Here is a 19,127-nt window from a genome sequence, read left to right on the forward strand (position 1 = left end):
TTCCATCTTGTTTTCTACCTTGCGTGCTGGATTTAACTCGAATCCCACATTTAACACCTCCTGGCCCAGCCACTTGCTCTACTTCCATGGTTTCAACCTTGGCCGTACAAAGGAGTCACTTGGGGAGCTTCAGTGACTGCCATTGCCTGGGTCTAACGGACTTTGTTGTAGTGGTTGTAGCCGAAGCCAAGCACTGCTTCTGAGAACATCTGAGAAATGCAACTGCATCTCCTAGTAAAGCATGCCCGAGCTTAGACAGTGAAAACCTTCCTAGCATCGTATCAAATGAAATGGGACAGGAAGTATCCACGAGCAAGCTGTGTCTCTGTGCCACTGCCCCCCCACCCCCACCCCCACCCCCGGCAACAGCTTCCACCTCGCTGTGGTCACCACTCGGTCTGTGGCACCTCTGCAACAAACTTCCAAGCAACAAGACACCCAAGCTCAGTTTAGTCCTCTACACTCCAGCCACGCTGGTCCTTCCTGTCCTCTGCATCTTTCCTGTCCCTGGAACTCTACAAAGCTCCCTCTGCCTGGAATGTGTGTCCTGGACACTTGACTTCGTCCCACTAAGCATACACGTGCTTCCTGACTTACAAGCTTTCTTCACTGCTCAAGGGTCAGCTTAACCTCACTTCCTCAAAGGGTTTGTTCCTGACGCCTGTCGCAAAGTTATCCCCATGACACTCACTCAGCCACCTGTTTTTCTGGTGAGAGTTTGTTTGACCTGCACCTTTAAACTATAAGAACCCTGGCTCCTCCCTTTAAGTGGTAGGAACCCTGACTCCTCCCTTTAAGCGATAAGAACCCTGACTCCTCCCTTTAAGTGGTAGGAACCCTGACTCCTCCCTTTAAGTGATAAGAACCCTGCTCCCCCTTTAAGTGATAAGAACCCTGACTCCACCCTTTAAGTGATAAGAACCCTGACTCCTCCCTTTAAGTGATAAGAACCCTGCTCCCCCTTTAAGTGATAAGAACCCTGACTCCTCCCTTTAAGTGATAAGAACCCTGACTCCTCCCTTTAAGTGATAAGAACCCTGACTCCTCCCTTTAAGTGGTAGGAACCCTGGCTCCTCCCTTTAAATAAGAAACCTGACTCCTCCCTTTAAATGATAAGAACCCTGGTTCCTCCCTTTAAATGATAAGAATAAGAACCCTGACTCCACCCTTTAAGTGATAAGAACCCTGACTCCTCCCTTTAAGTGATAAGAACCCTGACTCCTCCCTTTAAGTGATAAGAACCCCTCCCTTTAAGTGATAAGAACCCTGACTCCTCCCTTTAAGTGGTAGGAACTCTGGCTCCTCCCTTTAAATAAGAAACCTGACTCCTCCCTTTAAATGATAAGAACCCTGGTTCCTCCCTTTAAATGATAAGAACCCTGACTCCTCCCTTTAAGTGGTAAGAACTCTGACTCCTCCCTTTAAGTGGTAGGAACCCTGAAGATAAAGATTCTGGTTTTGCTTATCCCTACATGTCCTAGAACGCACCCTTCCCTGACTCACAGCAGATGCTCAGTAATTACCCAGTGCACATGAGAGAACTCTGCTTTCTTGCACTGAGGGACAAGGAAGGAAATGGGAGGCTGTCCAAACCTAAGGTGATGGTTACAGTACTGTCTACTACAGAACGTAAGTATTCTGTATCCTTAGGAAGAAGCCATCCTGGGCCCTAGGACTGTTACATTTTTCTTCTTGACTATCCAGCTGGCATTTTGCTCCATGTTTCAGCAATCATGAGACTTTGATTTCATAATGACTCTATAAATCATCCCCCAATTACGTTTCCTGCTTTCCTCTGGGTGAAGAAGCTCAGAGCCAGGCGTGCAGACCTTGCCTGGCCAGCACTGGAGCTAACCAGGGTGAGTGCAAGGGAGTCTGCATTCTCATCTCGCTCACGCTTCATCTAATCAGCCTCCCCCTCCCCACTCCTTATTGGTCATTCTAATACATTTTAACAACATTTCACTTACTACCTAGACCTAAATAAGAACTGGAATACAATAAAAACGCAACTCGTGCAGACCAGCCAGATGCCTGGACGGTAAAGGCACTTGCTGCTAAGGGTGACAATCTGAGGGAGATCCCTAGGACCAGCATGACAGGAGAGAACTGACCTCTGACCTCTGCACTCCAGTCATGGAATGTATACCTCCACATACGAACACACAATGCACACAATTAATTAAAATAATAACTTATTCAAGGAAAAGCCAAAGAATATGTGACAGGTCGTATTTCAGACATTTTATGAAAAACACTGCTTTTTCCTGATTGCAAGAGAATGCAGATTCAAACAGAAAAAGACTGGAGTGGGCCTAGCACATAGCACTAAGCTTCCAGAACCATCACAAGCAGCGCTGACAGCAAAGGTCCCATGGATAATAGGGGTGTGGAGCCCTAGAGGGTCTCGGTGAGCATTGAGCTTCAGGAAGCCCTGCAGACAGTGCCCCAGGGAAGGAGAGAACCTGGACAGCCAGACTGCACTGCACGCCACGGCTCCACCCAAGTTTCCAGTCAGATCTTTCTCTCAACTCCCCTGAGGGCAGTCAGGCCAAGAGTTCTAACATTTAGTGATTCCCTTCACAAGGATTCATAAGTCAGGGGAAAAGATGGCTTCCCCCCCTCCTGCCCCCAAACACTGCTAACTAAACGACATTTACATTCTCTAGTTCAAACACAAACTCACTCCATCTGAGAAGCTTTCCATAATACACATGCAACACCGTATCAATAATACAAATACAATACCGTATCAATAATACAAATACAATACCGTATCAATAATACAAATACAATACCGTATCAATAATACAAATACAATACCATATCGGTTGTCGATGGTTGCTGTAAACAAATCGCCACAAATTCATCATCTTTCCACTCTGAAGATCAGAAATCTCAATGATGCCCCAATAGGCTGAAAGCGAAGTGCCAGCAAACAGCATATTGCTGTAGGAGGAACTCTATCCGGCCTTTCCTAGAGGCCCTCTGCACACATGACTCATTGCTTCCTTGCCTACATCCCAACCAACCTCTGCTTCTCATCTTGTATCTCCTTGGACACTGTTTACCTCATGTTAGCATCTTGTAAGGATGCATCTGATTATCTAGGCCCACCAGCTAACCCAGAATAATCTCCCCAACCCAAAGTTGTTAATTTAATCACACCTGCCAAGTCCATTTAGTGAAATTAGGGTCTAAAGGTCTTTCGGCACGATTATCTAACTTCTAAGACAGTAATCATTGTTGGTTATGCCGGGGGATAGGAATTTGAGATGTGGTTAAAATCAATACAAAGAACAATCCAGTCCTATCCATCCCATGAACTCGAATCGCTGATGATTTCAAACAGTCCAACCCAAAGACATGATATAAAATTATCCGACGTGGAGCAATGGCTTGGGCACACTCCAAGTCAGGCAATGACGGAGTACTTGGCCAGCTCCCATCACTGGCTGCAGAGATGCTCTGGAAGAGTAGAGCAGGAATTCCAAACTCTGATTCCCACCATAAAAAAATAAATGAATAAATGAATAAATGAATAAACTCATCACTGACCCCACCCACTTAATTGTTTACCAAGGGCTCAGTGGTTAGGTTTGGTTGTTCCCCCTGCCTGGAATTCACACCTCTGTGTTCCTCCACCAGCCCTCCCTGCAGTCCTCCTTCCTTTCCAGATCATTTCCCCATCTCCTTCAGTTCCCCAGAAGATGTGAAGCTGCAATTAGAATAGAACATGGTGCCGATGAGGTAATATGTGACACAGAAATTAGGAACTTCTCCACGGCTGGCTAAGAACAGATCTGGCTTAGTTTATGGGCAGTTTCTAACTCTAGACTTTTCAACATTATCATATATTCGTTGTGCCTTTTCCCTCCTTTTCTTATAAAATCTATCAGCGCCATGCTTTGGCTAGTCCCAGTGTGAATACATCCTTCAGAGCCCAAAGCTAGGACCATCCGTGGTTTGCTTTATAGACACGAATTCATCATCAGGCCCAGGCTTCATGCTGTTCTCTACACAGAGGCACCAATGCATGAGCCTCTCGCCTGCAGGAAGGTAAGATAATGGTACCCTGAATATTGCAAGAGTGTGCAGGTTTGGATATTTTAAACCCTTCCCTCAGCCTTTCCGGGTTGCTTTCTTCTTTTGCGTATCTTCTGCCTTCCTTCGGCCACTTCTATTTTTAGGTGGGCCAGCGCTCGCTGATCTGGAAGGCTATTCCCTTCTCCATGCCTGTGAGATCACACTGGGGAAGCAGGCAGCTGAAAATACTATACTGCGTGGTTAGCGGGGACATCCAATCACACACTGCAGAGTAATAGAGAAAACTGTTGCTGACAGCTGAAGTGTCAGCCACTGTGATAGCTTCTTTAAAAAAAAAAAAAACTACTTTGATGCAATTTGGATTTGTCTCAAGAGTTGTAGGCAGTGGTCCTTTACATTCTTTCCTTGTTTGTTTGTTTATGATCTGGGACATAATGAGCCAGCAGTCTGCTGTCTGTCTCTCTGCTGTTTGGCAGGAATCAGAATTGGGAGCAGAGCCACTGTAGTTCTCGTGTCCATCTCCCACAATGCTCCCACCCATCTCCCACAGTGCTCCCACCCATCTCCCACAGTGCTCCCACCCATCTCCCACAGTGCTCCCACCCATCTCCCACAGTGCTCCCACCCATCTCCCACGGTGCTCCCACCCATCTCCCACAGTGCTCCCACCCATCTCCCACGGTGCTCCCACCCATCTCCCACGGTGCTCCCACCCATCTCCCACGGTGCTCCCACCCATCTCCCACAGTGCTCCCACCCATCTCCCACAGTGCTCCCACCCATCTCCCACAGTGCTCCCACCCATCTCCCACGGTGCTCCTACCCATCTCCCACAGTGCTCCCACCCATCTCCCACAGTGCTCCCACCCATCTCCCACGATGCTCCCACCCATCTCCTACAGTGCTCCCACCCATCTCCCACAGTGCTCCCACCCATCTCCCACGGTGCTCCCACCCATCTCCCACGGTGCTCCCACCCATCTCCCACGGTGCTCCCACCCATCTCCCACGGTGCTCCCACCCATCTCCCACGGTGCTCCCACCCATCTCCCACGGTGCTCCCACCCATCTCCCACAGTGCTCCCACCCATCTCCCACGGTGCTCCCACCCATCTCCCACGGTGCTCCCACCCATCTCTCCCATCTCCCACGATGCTCCCACCCATCTCCCATCTCCCACAGTGCTCCCATCTCCCACGATGCTCCCACCCTCCCACAGTGCTCCCACCCATCTCCCACAGTGCTCCCACCCATCTCCCACAGTGCTCCCACCCATCTCCCACAGTGCTCACATCTCCCATCTCAAACAGCGCTCCCACCCACCTCCCAACTTGCTCCCACCCATCTCCCACGATGTGCTCCCACCCATCTCCCAGTGCTCCCACCCATCTCCCACAGTGCTCCCACCCATCTACCACAGTGCTCCCACCCATCTCCCACGGTGCTCCCACCCATCTCCCACGGTGCTCCCACCCATCTCCCACCGTGCTCCCACCCATCTCCCACGGTGCTCCCACCCATCTCCCACGGTGCTCCCACCCATCTCCCACAGTGCTCCCACCCACCCATCTCCCACGGTGCTCCCACCCATCTCCCACAGTGCTCCCACCCATCTCCCACGATGCTCCCACCCATCTCCTACAGTGCTCCCACCCATCTCCCACAGTGCTCCCACCCATCTCCCACGGTGCTCCCACCCATCTCCCACAGTGGTGCTCCCACCCATCTCCCACGGTGCTCCCACCCATCTCCCACAGTGCTCCCATCCATCTCTCATGGTGCTTCCAGCCATGGTAGGTAGGTTGCAGGTAGTTCTGGCCCCTTGCAGACATTGGGGTTAAGAGCTTGTGCTATACCCTAGGCCCTGGGATTGATAACGTCAATAGCTGCTTTATGTCCTGCAAGGCTGGATCAGAGCAGTCCCTGCTGCCAAAACTGGGAGCTAACCAAACACTCCATCACTATCTGTCTTGGAGTATGCTCAACCCAATACTCAACAGCCTTCCTTGTTTTCTAGAATTGATCGGTTTGAATTCAACAACTGTGTTTCCTGGCATCCATGCCAGAAAGTATGACAAGCACCTTTCCCTGTGGTTTCCTACATGCTGGCAAAGTTGCAGGACTTGACACACTCCCTTCTACCTACCAAAGTGCCTAAGATCCCAAATCGAGTTCCATCCATTGGCTGTGGTTCCCCTTGAAACAGATGCTCTCCTGGAGGCTGCAGGGACATTTAATCTATTCATTCATCCAATCTATACCTGCTACTTAAAATCACGTCACTAGCCTAGCCCTCGAGGTTTATCTTTGCCTGCAAGGAATACACAGCCCAGCCAGGCATTAATCATTGCTATAGCACCTCAGTGTGGGGGGAGTAGGGAAACAGGAGAGACTCTGAAGAGGGAAAAGACAAAGAGATGATACCGATTAACAGGACCAGAGAGGAGAAAACAGACCGAGGGGCACTCGCCCATAGAAGATAAGGACCGAGGCTTCACCACTTGACCCCATAATGCTATGTCCATACAGGCTGTCACAGAGGACAAATGGACCCATAGTCACAGTAAGGGCTTTCATGGACCCAGAAACACATTTTTAAGTGAGTTACAAAATCTCAAAGACCACCATAAGTCGCCACAGAGAGAGACCACTCTGGATATTTATGATCAAGCTGTCAGTACGATCTACTGAAACACTAAAGTAAACAAGTAAGAAAGCCACCGTTCCTGTGGTTCCAATGCCTACCATCCCCCTTTCTGGTGCTCTCAGATTTTGAGAGCCACATCCCAGCAACGGCTCAAGGGACAGAGACATGCCAAGTTACAAGATGACTCGTTTACAGTTTCATCTTCATCCTTCTATGGCCAGAGTCCCTTCGCATCTCAAATCACTACTCAGACACGGAAAAACCCCTGGGGAGTCTCTCAATCACAGAACCCTACATCCCTCCCCAGGCCTGGTAATAGGATTTTTCCCAACATCCCTGACATCTGAAGACCAGAAAGAGGCATGTATGAACCAGTAGCCCATATCCAGCCTCCCTTCAGCATTGTCTCCTTGGAATACACTGCTCCTTCTCACATGTGTCACCTGTCAATCACCTGAGGGTCTCCCAGGAGCCACATTGAGGACATAAGAGGGCGATAGAGCAGGTGATCTGCAGACCAGTAGGAAGGGTGCTATCTGGAAGCTTTAAAACTCTTGGCATCTAACAGAAACATGATATCAGTACAATGAGAAGAGTTAAGAAAATGACCAGTAGGCCTGGAGGTAAGGATGCATGCATGTATAATAAATATGTCAGGGATGCAAGAAGGGCTACAAAATTATAGTGTTTATCATCTTTCCTCTTGCCCTCCTGCCGAGGAGAGAAAGTACCCTTGCACTCTCAGCTGTCCGGGCATCTCTCGCTGACTCTGTTCTGTCCTTATGTAACTGACTGGCCGGGCATCCTGTATTGCTGAGAAGCATCTTTAGATGGAACTGAATGTTTAACTCAGATGAGTTGGGGAAAAACAATTAGGAAAAAATAAATGAACAAGAACATAGTAGTAGTGTTTACCTCATACAAATGCTAAGAATATACTTAATATAAATATAGATATATATATCTTTTATATATTATATGTCAATATAATGTAGAGATATAGAAAATATATAAGAATATGTTACAAGGAATAATGATCTCCCATTTATTTTTATAGAAAGCTGTTTTAGCTCTAACTGTCATATAGATGTCTAGATATATAAATATATACATACATATATTCTCCTACTGTAATGACCCATCAAATATTAACCAGTAAATATTTGTATTTTCTTTCATTTCCTTGGTGTCTTTAATATGCCTCATTTCACACAGAGAATACAAAGTGTAGCAGCACTAAAGAATATGCCTATTTAACATTCATATTTCTTGACATATGTACAAAGTATATCATAAGGTCCCCATTTTTTAACCTAGAAAAAACTCCTTATTTGTCAGCTGAAAAAAAGGCCTATTCAGTTATGAATATTAGATAAAGATAAATGGCAGAAAGAAAAGGCTCACAAATACATAAATCTGCAACTGAGTAGCAAAGAGACAGATGGGTACATGTAACCTAAGGATAATAACCAGGAAGGAAAGAATGGCTTCATGTTCTCCAAACTCTCTCAGTGCTGCAGAGAGGAAGGAAAAGAGAAGAGAAACACTGCGTATTCTCTTGGCTGGTTTAGCCCCTGTGCTTGGATGGCAATGAGGGGCTGCACTCAGTTTCCTGTGTTGCCTCTACAGCCCATGCCCTTCAGTGTGCAAGTAACCCGCTCTCTCAAGTGCACACCGTTTCCTTGGTACCTTCAAAAGGCAAGTGCAGGTAGAGAACTCAGGGCCTGTCCTCGTCCTCTGGGAGACGTGGCTTGCTCTGCAGCCCGGTGCACACCCATTCACGGCAGACCCCGTCATCACACTCCTTCCTCATAAAAATGCAGGCTCTATCCAGAGCGTAAAATAAATCTGGATGAGCCTGACAGGAAAGTTTCGGAGAGCGAACTCGGAAGACACGAAACAGCTTGATAAGAGATGACTTAGATGGCATGCGAGCCAGTCTGTAGGCAGTCATAACAGCAGCAGAATGTTCGCCGCTATTCCAGAGCGCTGGGCTGTTTTAAGATGGTTTCACATGTCCGCAGTAATATGCGTGGAAAAGTAATAGTGCTGCGTGCATCTCTTATGGCTATGCTGTGGGATCCTCTCTTGTTTCTCTAGATATGATGTCCTCTGTCTCTTGCCACATTCCTCCTTGCTCTTCCCAGGTTTCTTTGTGACAGTGCTCTGTAACTGGCAAGAGCCCGTCCTTGACAGGTGACGGTTTAGGCCCCTTCCAGCTACTAGCTGTTGTAAACTGATAACCATCCTTATGTATATATTACTGCACACTTGTGCGATCGTTCCTTGAAATGCGTTCCTGAAAACAGCGCTGAGCCAGAAGGGGAAAAAAATTAGATTTCGTGCTCAGGCTTCTCATCCATTGCCAAACAAACTTTCCAAAAGATCTTAAGCAAATTTACATCTTCTATAACTGCGTGTGAGCACCCACATATTTAAGCATTCGTGAGTACTAGCATTCTCCCTCAACTCCCTATGTGTACATGTGTCTGTGTCTGTGTGTCTGTGCATGTTACTGGGTACGGTGCCCAGGGCCCCAGTATGCTAGGCCTATAAAAGCACTCTACCACTGAACTCTTTTGGCCACGCAGGCCTTGAATTTATGATTCTTCTGCCTCAGACTCCTGAGTACCCAGAATTGCAGACATGTGTCATTCAGCCTGACAGGTACTATTTGATTTATCATTGCCATTTACAGGCCAAAGATCGTAGGTGTTTAATTTTAATTTTTTGATTTGAATATCCATTATACCTTTGTATTTTTATCACATGCCAACATTTTTTAAATTTCCTCTAGAGGTATTGTTATTGATTATAAAGTATGGTTAAGGGTACTTGCTGATCTTGCAGAGGACCTGGGTTCAGTTCTAAGCACCAACAAGGTGGCTTACAACTGCCTATAATCCAGTTCCAGGGAATTCTATGCCCTCTTCTAGCCTTTATGGGCAAACACACACACACACACACACACACACACACACACACACACACACCACAGTACATGCATACACACAGTAACACATTCATATACATAAAAGAATAAATATTTTTCATTATACTTGGGGTTAGAGACTCCTCAGTGATGAGGAGAGCTTGTTGCTTGATCAGAGGTCCAGAGTTCAGATCTCAGCATCCACAACCATCTGGAGCACCAACTCCAAGAGATTTGATGGCCTCTTCCTACCTCCTCAAGTACCCGTGCACATGCACACGTACAAGCATGCACACAGGCAAATAAAACACGTGTTTAAAAAGACACCTCCCAGTATGGAACTTCTTACCCAGAACATGGGCTATCTCAGAATTTCTTTCCTTTAAATATGTTGGATAGGGTTATGCTATTTCTTCCCCATGAACATCTTCTACACTATAGAACTCTTTATAGTTTGTATATACGTGTGTGTGTGTGTGCGTGTGCATGTGTGTGTGTGTGTGTGTATTATGAAAGGTTATTTTTCAACATGTTTTATAACTTGCTCTAACCAGTACCCAACAGACTTTTTATGAGCCTTATAATAATTCTTTTAAAGCTCGTCAAAGGAATATACTCTTCTATCACCACAAAAATGTTGGGATGTCCTGGGTGACTACCGCTTGACAAGGACAGAAGGAGGCTGTTCCCTCTGGGTCAGTCTGTGTTTGCACTGTGTGCTAGATATAGTAAAAACCATAATGCCCACAGAGCACCTCAAGTATCTTAAGGTTTCCGGGTGAGGTGTCCATGCAGTATTCTGACAAGCTGCCAAGTGGGCAGGATACTAGAGTATTCAAGTCATTGTGGTACTAGCCTTAATGACAAGGGAGCTGGGTTCAGAGCAGGACACTTACGAAGAGACCTGGGTAACAATGCAAACCTACATCCTCAGAACGTTAAGGGGAATCAAACCAAGGGAGCTATGCTCTTAACTACTCCTCTCAGCCCCCGGTGACTGCTATAAAATTTTAGATCATGGAATCAAAGTCAATGCTAAACTGGAACGTTCAGTCCTAGAAGTCAGGTCCACTGCACCTCTGTAACAGCTTAATTAGGATGAGCTTCCAACAATGTATGGTGCTGACCAAAAGGGCGAGAGTGTATTTCTAAAGAGTCTCTCTGTACAGGGGACCTTAAAAAAATACACTCTGGTTTGTGGGCCACAGCCCCCATATAAAGACTTTACCTATAAACTGATCACTTCTCTCTAAAATCATAGGTGATAATTCCTCTCTATTTTGTGGCTAATGTCATGCTTTTCTGGCTACTTCAGGACAGATGGTCAATGGCCCTGACAGAGATGTATCTGCCACTGTTAACTATCAACCTTGAGGACCACTGTGAGCACAGACGCCACCCAGAGAGGCCATGCTTCCATAGCATCCCTCATAACAGGTGACCCCATCCTGCCATCCAATGTCCAGTAAAGTTCATGGTGACCTTTTGGAAAATACCAAAGATGCCTCAGAGAAAAGCTGGAGTTTAATGTACACCTCAGCCACTCAGACACCACGTGTGTAGCAACATACCCAAGATTTGCATCTAGACATGAGAATAAATAGTATCTGGCCATGGCTGAGGAGACAGCTCAGTCAATAAGCATGAAGAACTAAGTTAGATACCCAGAGCCTACACTGAAATGCCAGGTGCTGTTGCATGCTTATGACATAACTCTGAGGAGGCAGAGACAGGCAGATCCTGAGAGCTCATTAGCCAATATCATAGCTACAGAGTAATAGCCTACCCAGTGAGAGGCCCCTCTGACAAAGAAAAAAAACCTAGAAGAACAGTTCTTAAGAAATAACAGTTGAAGCTTCCTCTGGCCTCTGTATATATCTGCACACACCTAAATACACACATGTGCACCTGCACACAGGTGAACACACACACACACACACACACACACACACACACACACACACGGGGGGGGAGGGGGACAGATTTTTAAAAAATAGAAACCCAAAAAGAAAGTAGGCAGGGAAATGGGTTTAGGTTCCTGAGGGATAGGAAGGGGTCAGGGAAGCAGATTTTCCAGGCTAAGTGTGGAGCAAGCATTCCAGAACTTTCTTTCCAGCATCTCAGAGAAAGAGCTCCAGCAAAGGCCTCAGGAGTACAAAAGCTTTGGCTCAATCATGGGCCAGAAAGAAATAATAGGGAATTAGGAACGGTGAGCCCGGGACTGGTGGTCAGGATCTGATGTGCCCTTACAAGGTGTTTGGCTTTCCCTTTTCACTTCCTCTTGGAAGCATTGATGAGGAAAGACAGAAAGTGGAAGGTGAAGACCGGGAAGATTGGGCGATTTTCCCAAGTGACAGGACAAAGCCTGTGTGGGGACAGATGTAAGGATGGTGAAAAGGACTCAACATACAAATATTTAGGGGATAGAATGGGAAGAGAAGGAATCCAAAAGAATACTGAAGAAGGAAGGGTGAGGCCTGGCAAGGCGGCCGAGCCGGGGTGCGGCTGTCTGGATCTTTCTTTGGCTTGGCCTCATCCCCAGACTAAGTCAGCTCTGAGTCCAGAGCTCTTCCCACTCCTCCTCTTCTCCTCCAGCCCATCCCCCCTTTCCTTCTTCCTCAAATAAATGCTGACCAGGCAAATGTGTTTCCTGAGCATCCATCCCTCGCCCAGAACCACCGAGATCTTTCCAGGAAACCCCGTTCCCAGACTACAGCTCACTAAGAAGGTGTTGGCTCAGCGACACCACGCCGCACTCTCGGAAGCTTCAAAATTTCCGTTTTGCTGATAGTTTTTGTTCTTCAACTTGCCAATAAGAAAAAAAATGGAGACTTAGGAAAACTGCAGCTTTCTGGGGGTCCTGACGCTGTTTCCTGGGGAGGCCAGGGCTCCGATTGGTTCTTCGCATTTAAAATGCAGGGAAATTAGAAGACAAGACGACTGGAGTGTATGCCACATCTCTGGTCACAGAACATGTTGCTAAGGTCAAAGAGAAACATAGCCAGGGCCAGAAAATGCATGTAAGTGGCATCCTGCCCTGTTTGGACAAGATTCTAGTTGCTTTGGATATGGATGATAGATAGATAGATAGATAGATAGATAGATAGATAGATAGATAGATAGATAGATAGATAGATAGATAGGTAGGTAGGTAGGTAGGTAGGTAGGTAGGTAGGTAGGTAGGTAGGTAGGTAGATAGATAGATAGATAGGTAGGTAGGTAGGTAGGTAGGTAGGTAGGTAGATAGATAGATAGATAGATAGATAGATAGATAGATAGATAGATAGATAGATAGATGCTTTTAAAGGGGGAGTCAGGCATGATAACTCCAGATAGAAGTGGCAGGAAAGTCAGGAATTCAAGACCAGCCTCAACTACAGAGTGAGTTAAAGGGCAGCCCCGACTGCACTATACTCTGTCTCAAAGGATATGGAGGAGAAGGAAATGAGAACTGGAGAGGGGGAGGGGCAAGAAAGGGAAACAGCTCTCTACTCAGAATCCCGGAGAGTTCTCAGGAAGCCTGTTGGGTTTTCCCCTCGTGTGCCCTTTGTTTTACACATACACACATACAGCCTGGTGTTCCAGTAACAAGAGAGACCCTGGCGAGGAAGGAAATAAACCACTGAGGCAAGCTGGTCAGACATCAGCTGTAGGCCCGCAGGAAGGGGCCCAAGGGTAATTAAGAGCCAGGCAGGCATTGGAAACCAATGGAGCAAGGCACCAAGGATGGGATCTGCCACCACGTACCAACTGCTTTCCAGTGGATGTTTTTTTCTCTCCATCTTTATTAACTTGGGTATTTCTTATTTACATTTTGATTGTTATTCCCTTTCCCTGTTGCTGGGCCAACATCCCCCTAACCCTTCTACATGGGTGTTCCCCTCCCCATCCTCCCCCCATTACCGCCCTCCCCCCAACAATCACGTTCACTGGGGGTTCAGTCTTGGCAGGACCAAGGGCTTCCCCTTCCTCCAGTGGATAATTTTGATGCATCTGAATTCACCCTGTCATAAACACACACACACACACACACACACACACACACACACACTTAGGAGGCTTGGGGTAGGTGTCAAATTTGCTCAAGCAGCCTTTGGCACAGAAAGGGGCATTTTGTTTTGGTTTTGAGGTAAGGTCTTGCTGTGCAGGACAGGTTGGCTTTGAACTCTTGATCCTCTTGCCTCAGCCCACCCACTGTCAAGCTCCTCAAAGCACTCTTTAGACAGTCACCATCTTGCCTGCTCCTCATTCATCAGCTCATAAATCTTCGACATGAGCAGAGAACCACATGCGTAACTCTTTTAATGTTCTTGGTAAGGTCTAGAAATTATAGCTTCCTCCTCCAAACTAGCATTCCTGTGGCGCTATCCACACCACACAGTCAGACTTTAGCCTACCACTGAGAGAGTACACTAGACGAGAGTGACATGGGTGGCACCTGGAGCTGACAGGCACAGGGTTTCCCTCTAAGGGACCTGACATTCTCAGGGTTAGGATCTGTGGGGCTCACCTTGCTCCCTCGCACTTGACTTCAGACCACTTTGAATCTCTGAGCCAGCTACCGCCCAACAAGGAGAAGGCTTTGAACCCAATTCCTCAGTCCACTGGAGGCTGGACTGATGGCCAGAGAGCTTCTACAGTTGCAAATGAGATAGCTTTAAGATGTTAAGATGTTAAAATGCTGTGGGAATGAGGCCTGAGTCCTGCCTGGGCTATTTTCTCTCTGGGTAAAAGTTAATGACCCTCAAGAGAGCAAACTTGTATCCCAGCTTACACGCCTCAAGAAATTAACCACTCCAATTCACCCCAGAACCAACAGAAGGAAGCAGGGATTCATGGGTTTGAGGAAAGTCTCCATTTTACCTACTTAGCAGGTCAGGGACATCTTTTCACACTCCCTTGAGAGAACCATCAAAGCTATTAACAGGTCATTTAAGTTCAGAAACCAACTCTAAAAGCTCCCAGAATTGGAACGTGATCTGGGAAGACAGCCTAGGCGTGGCCTTCCTGGCAGCTTTGTAGTCAGGGTTCAGGCAGGGAAGATGTAGCTGCAGCCTTGCACAACCCCCCAAGGACCCTCCTCTGCTGGACCCTGCCCTAAGTAGTCAACATCCACTTCCTATGTCAGAATGCGTGCTGGGCATGGGCCTTTAAAAGTCCTCAGAGGGAACACGAAACAGATTTGAGCAGCTATCATCTAGGGTGGGCCACCGTGAAGATCGTACCCTGTGACAGTTCGTATGCATGGGGCAGTCAGAAAGAAGACAGAAGGGCACTTGTTGGGTACATCCCTTCAGCATCTACTGTGAAATGTGACAGATATTTTCTCCTTTCATGCCCTCCTCACAAACACTCTATGATTCCACTTTTTAAAAACACTTTTATTATATTTATTTAGGGGAGGGGAAGGGCCTGCCACGGAGCGCACACAGAGGTCAGAAGATAGCCTGTGCTAGCCAGTCCTCTCCTACTGCATGGACCCCTATTTTTAACAGAAAGAAACACGGGTTTTAGGGGTACTTGGTGGTGTCCCCAAGGTTGCTCTAATGATGAAAATCAACGGAAGGAGTCAAAGGCCGAGCGGTCTGGGGTGAACAACCCCGCTGTGACCTCATTTTATGGATGATTAGCACTTGGTGGCAGCGCCTTCCTTCCGTGGAGCTGTGACTAATTCCTTGCCAAGCTGCAGAGCCTCCTGGGACACAGGTTGGCAAGCAATAAGATATCCACTGCTGGCCCAGGACTCACAAAGCCAAGTCTTGTACAACTGATACTGACCTCTGTCTCTGACATCCCTTGATGTCCTCCAGCAGAAACAGGAAAGAGGAGCTAAAGGGACTCGCAAAGATAAGGACGCAAGTCCTAAGCCCTGCTCTTAGCATCCCTCCAGCGGGGCTGGAAGAGCAGCACTGAAAATCTCCCACGTTTCCGCACCAACAACTGTCTCCCCGGATACCCTGCACCACCATTCCACCTTAACCCAAGGAAGTTCTCTTCATTCTTTTTCTTTCCACTTCCTTAGCCAAGAAGGACTTTTAGAGCCCGACAAAGCCTTCAGAATGAAGGCTGAGAGGGGAGCCATGACAGCCTGGGAAACACAGGGCCATCCATACAGACTCAGTATAGACGTCTCCACCAGAAAGCCTTCTCTGAGCAAATGGGAGCGTAGCGTATGAACGCATGCGTGCTCCGCCGTGCTATCGGCTCTCTGCATTACCCTGTGCGTGCTACACTGCATGTGGCTCTGCGTTTTACTTGCTCTACATCTGCTTTGATTCCAGTATTGAGCTCAGTCCAGGAAGGGGGGCAGGGTACAGACTCTCCAATCCCAGCTTAATGGTCCTTGCTCACACATATCTCAGGCCGGGTGGAACTCCCGGGAGTCCCAGCTGCCAAGGAGAAAAGGAGGGGGCCTGAAGAAAAAGGAGCTGCGGGGAGTAACTCTTCTCTAAGAAAAGCAGGTGTGAGAGCCGGGCTTGCAGGACGCTGGTGACAAAGGTCACAGTCATTGCTTAGGAATATTTGCAGTATTTGGTATGGCCTCTGGGGTGGCCCAGCGTCTAAGGCTTACTCCTCTTGGTCACAGAACAGCACGCAGGATCTCATGAACAGCAGCCCTGACCTCCATGTACCCAGCTCCCTGGAGGCAGGAAATTCCATGTTGTAATAACTGGATTTCTTCCATTCATTCTTGACCATGACTAGGTAAGCAACTGGTCCTTACAGAACCCATTTAGGCCGATTTCAGGGACAGGCTCTCTTCTGCCAATGTGGACAAAGAAGGGAATAAACAGAACAAAGACCTCTGGGCACCTCTATTCCCATGGCAAAGCCTGATTTATGGACAGAAGTAAAAGTATTGAAATGCCCCACCCCTGCCCATCAGCTGTCGTGGCAATGAGGATGTCATTGAGCTGAGTCTGGTGTTTAAAAACACACGTTCGGAAGCACAGCTGGCTGCAGTCATTTTAACAAACCAAACACATGTGGATCTGAGTGGATTTGAAAAAATAACCCCCACTGTCTGCGGAGGCTGTGCCCTTAAAACAAGTGCTTTTCAAAGAACGGCATTAAGAAACTTTTTTTTACATACATGATGCCCATCAACCTAAAAATAAATCAAAGTGAAAATCAGTGCCAAGTCAGCAACCCTGTTTTACCAGTCAGGGAACGTGGCTGACACATTACAGATCCAGTTCTAAAAGGCCCCGGTCCTGTCACCCTACCTGTCCCGCACAGCTGACAGCAGAGGGGACAAAACCCACTTTTACTTTGTCATTGTGTTTTCTAATCAACGGGGGGAGGGGAGTGTTCATGTCTATTTGACTCCCTATGTCCCAGGAGAGAGTTTGGGGTTCCTGGAAGCTTAACTTTGCTCTTCCCGCTCACCAAGAGACCCATACCCCTCCTGCTCACAATCTGGTCCCTCTCGGTTGAGAAGCAACTTGAGACTTTATGTCATTCCCAGATGTGTCAGAGCAGCTGGTGCGCCCATATTACTCCAGACTTAACCCTGTCGTCATGTGAAGCCACATACTTAAAACCACATGCCCAGACGCCACTGAGCTTTGTTAGTATCTCAAAGTCAGATAAAAACACCTCTCTCTCTGTCTCTCTGTCTCTGTCTCTCTGTCTCTCTGTCTCTGTCTCTCTCTGTCTCTCTCTGTCTCTCTCTGTCTCTCTCTGTCTCTCTCTTTCTGTCTCTGTCTCTCTCTGTATCTCTGTCTGTCTCTGTCTCTCTATCTCTGTCTCTCTCTGTCTCTCTCTGTCTCTGTCTCTGTCCCTGTCTATCTCTCTGTCTGTTTCTCTCTGTCTCTCTGTGTCTCTGTCTCTCTGTCTCTGTCTCTCTCTGTCTCTGTCTCTCTCTGTCTCTCTCTCTGTCTCTCTCTGTGTGTCTCTGTCTGTCTCTGTCTCTCTGTCTCTTCTGTCTCTGTCTCTGTCTTTCTCTCTGTCTCTCTGTCTCTCTGTCTCTGTCTGTCTCTGTCTCTGTCTGTCTCTCTGTCTCTGTCTCTGTCTCTGTCTCTGTCTCTCTCTCTCTCTCTCTCTCTCTCTCTCTCTGTATGTGTGTAGTGCAGCATATGTATAGATACATGGACATGCCAGTACCCATGTGTGGACCAGAGGTCAGAGGTTAATGTCTTGTGTCTTCCGTTTATCTTTTGAGACCGAGTCTCTTACCGAAGCTGGTGCTCACCAGTCAGCCTGACTGGCTGTCCAGTGAGCTCCAGAGATCTGCCTGTCTCCGTCCCTTCCCTGTCACTATACAGGCGCTCACAACGATGCCTGGCCTTTTTACATGGGGGCTGGGCATCCAAAGTCAAGTCTTTATGTTTGCACAGTAGGCACTTTACCAACACAGCCGTCTCCTCAGCCCCAAGAACACAGAGATTTCTAATGGTTTGTTGCCTGATTCTGTATCCTGAAAAGTAGCCCAAAGCAAAGATAGCGATAACCTAGCCAGAAAGGGACCTCGCATTCTTCCCTTCAGGGTCTTCATATTGCAGCACCTGGTAAAGGTCACCAAACGGTCTACAGAGTACTCGAGTAGCACCAAAAATATCCTTCTCCATTGAGAGATTTGGAGGTGGCTTGGACCATCTGCTGTCACTGCAGCCCAAGGTTCTCTTTCATTCGGAAACCGTGCTGTCAACTTGGTTTAGGATACACACCAGTGAGACAGATGCTCATCCTCCCCGCCCAGAGAGACGCCTGGCATGAGACGTTCTACTGATGGAAGACTGTGTTTATGAATTCTCTTCTCTTCTCCCCTAGTTACCGTGACAGTGGGAGGCAAGCAGCACCTGCTTGGACTGTACGACACCGCGGGACAGGTAAGAGCTCACTGCCTTGCTTCATTAAGGGTTGAGGAAGGGGACGTAGGACAAAAATGGCCCATTTGGCTCACCATTCAGAAGCTAACAACTAGACATTTCTCCATCTGATCATTTGGGGCCCTTATATTTGTTTTACCCAAATGACAACCAGATATACATTCTTAATTTTATATATATCTATTTATATTATACACATAATAAATAATGGGAATAAATAAATAATATATAAGTAAATAGTATATTATACATAAATTTGTTTATTCATACACTACATATTAATTTTAAATATATCTGTGTTACATATTCCAGCATACATATAAATAATATATATAAAACTTAAAGCATTTTCCAAGATACTGGTGATATGTCAAACACTGACGACCCACCAATCAAAATATCATTTCTAGCCTAGAGTTTCAATTGCCTCCAATCCAAACCTGTCCCACATCCAAGATGTCTGAATCTATTTCACAATTTGTAGTTTTACCCTTTTTCCCCATGCTATTTTCTTTGCCTATCTTTTATTTGATTTACCTAATGAACTGTGAATAACGAGATGGGGGTGGATAGACAGACTAAGCTCTGAAAGGAAAGCAAGGGTCTGGCTACGTTCCAACAACGAAGGCCAGCCCTGAACCACTGCAAACTGACTCTAAAGCTTCTAAGA

At 47.1% G+C, this 19,127-nt stretch overlaps 1 protein-coding gene across 1 annotated transcript in view; it reads left to right on the forward strand.

The window, feature by feature from the left end:
• Positions 1–19,127, forward strand: part of Rhoj (ras homolog family member J) — an 85,212-nt gene that overhangs the window by 47,059 nt on the left and 19,026 nt on the right. The window contains exon 2 of the mRNA XM_032907945.1: positions 18,399–18,457. Within this exon, the coding sequence (XP_032763836.1) occupies positions 18,399–18,457 (59 nt within the window). The remainder of the gene's footprint in view (positions 1–18,398; positions 18,458–19,127) is intronic.

This window comes from Rattus rattus, chromosome 7 (assembly GCF_011064425.1).
Source record: "Rattus rattus isolate New Zealand chromosome 7, Rrattus_CSIRO_v1, whole genome shotgun sequence".
Taxonomy (NCBI): domain Eukaryota; kingdom Metazoa; phylum Chordata; class Mammalia; order Rodentia; family Muridae; genus Rattus; species Rattus rattus.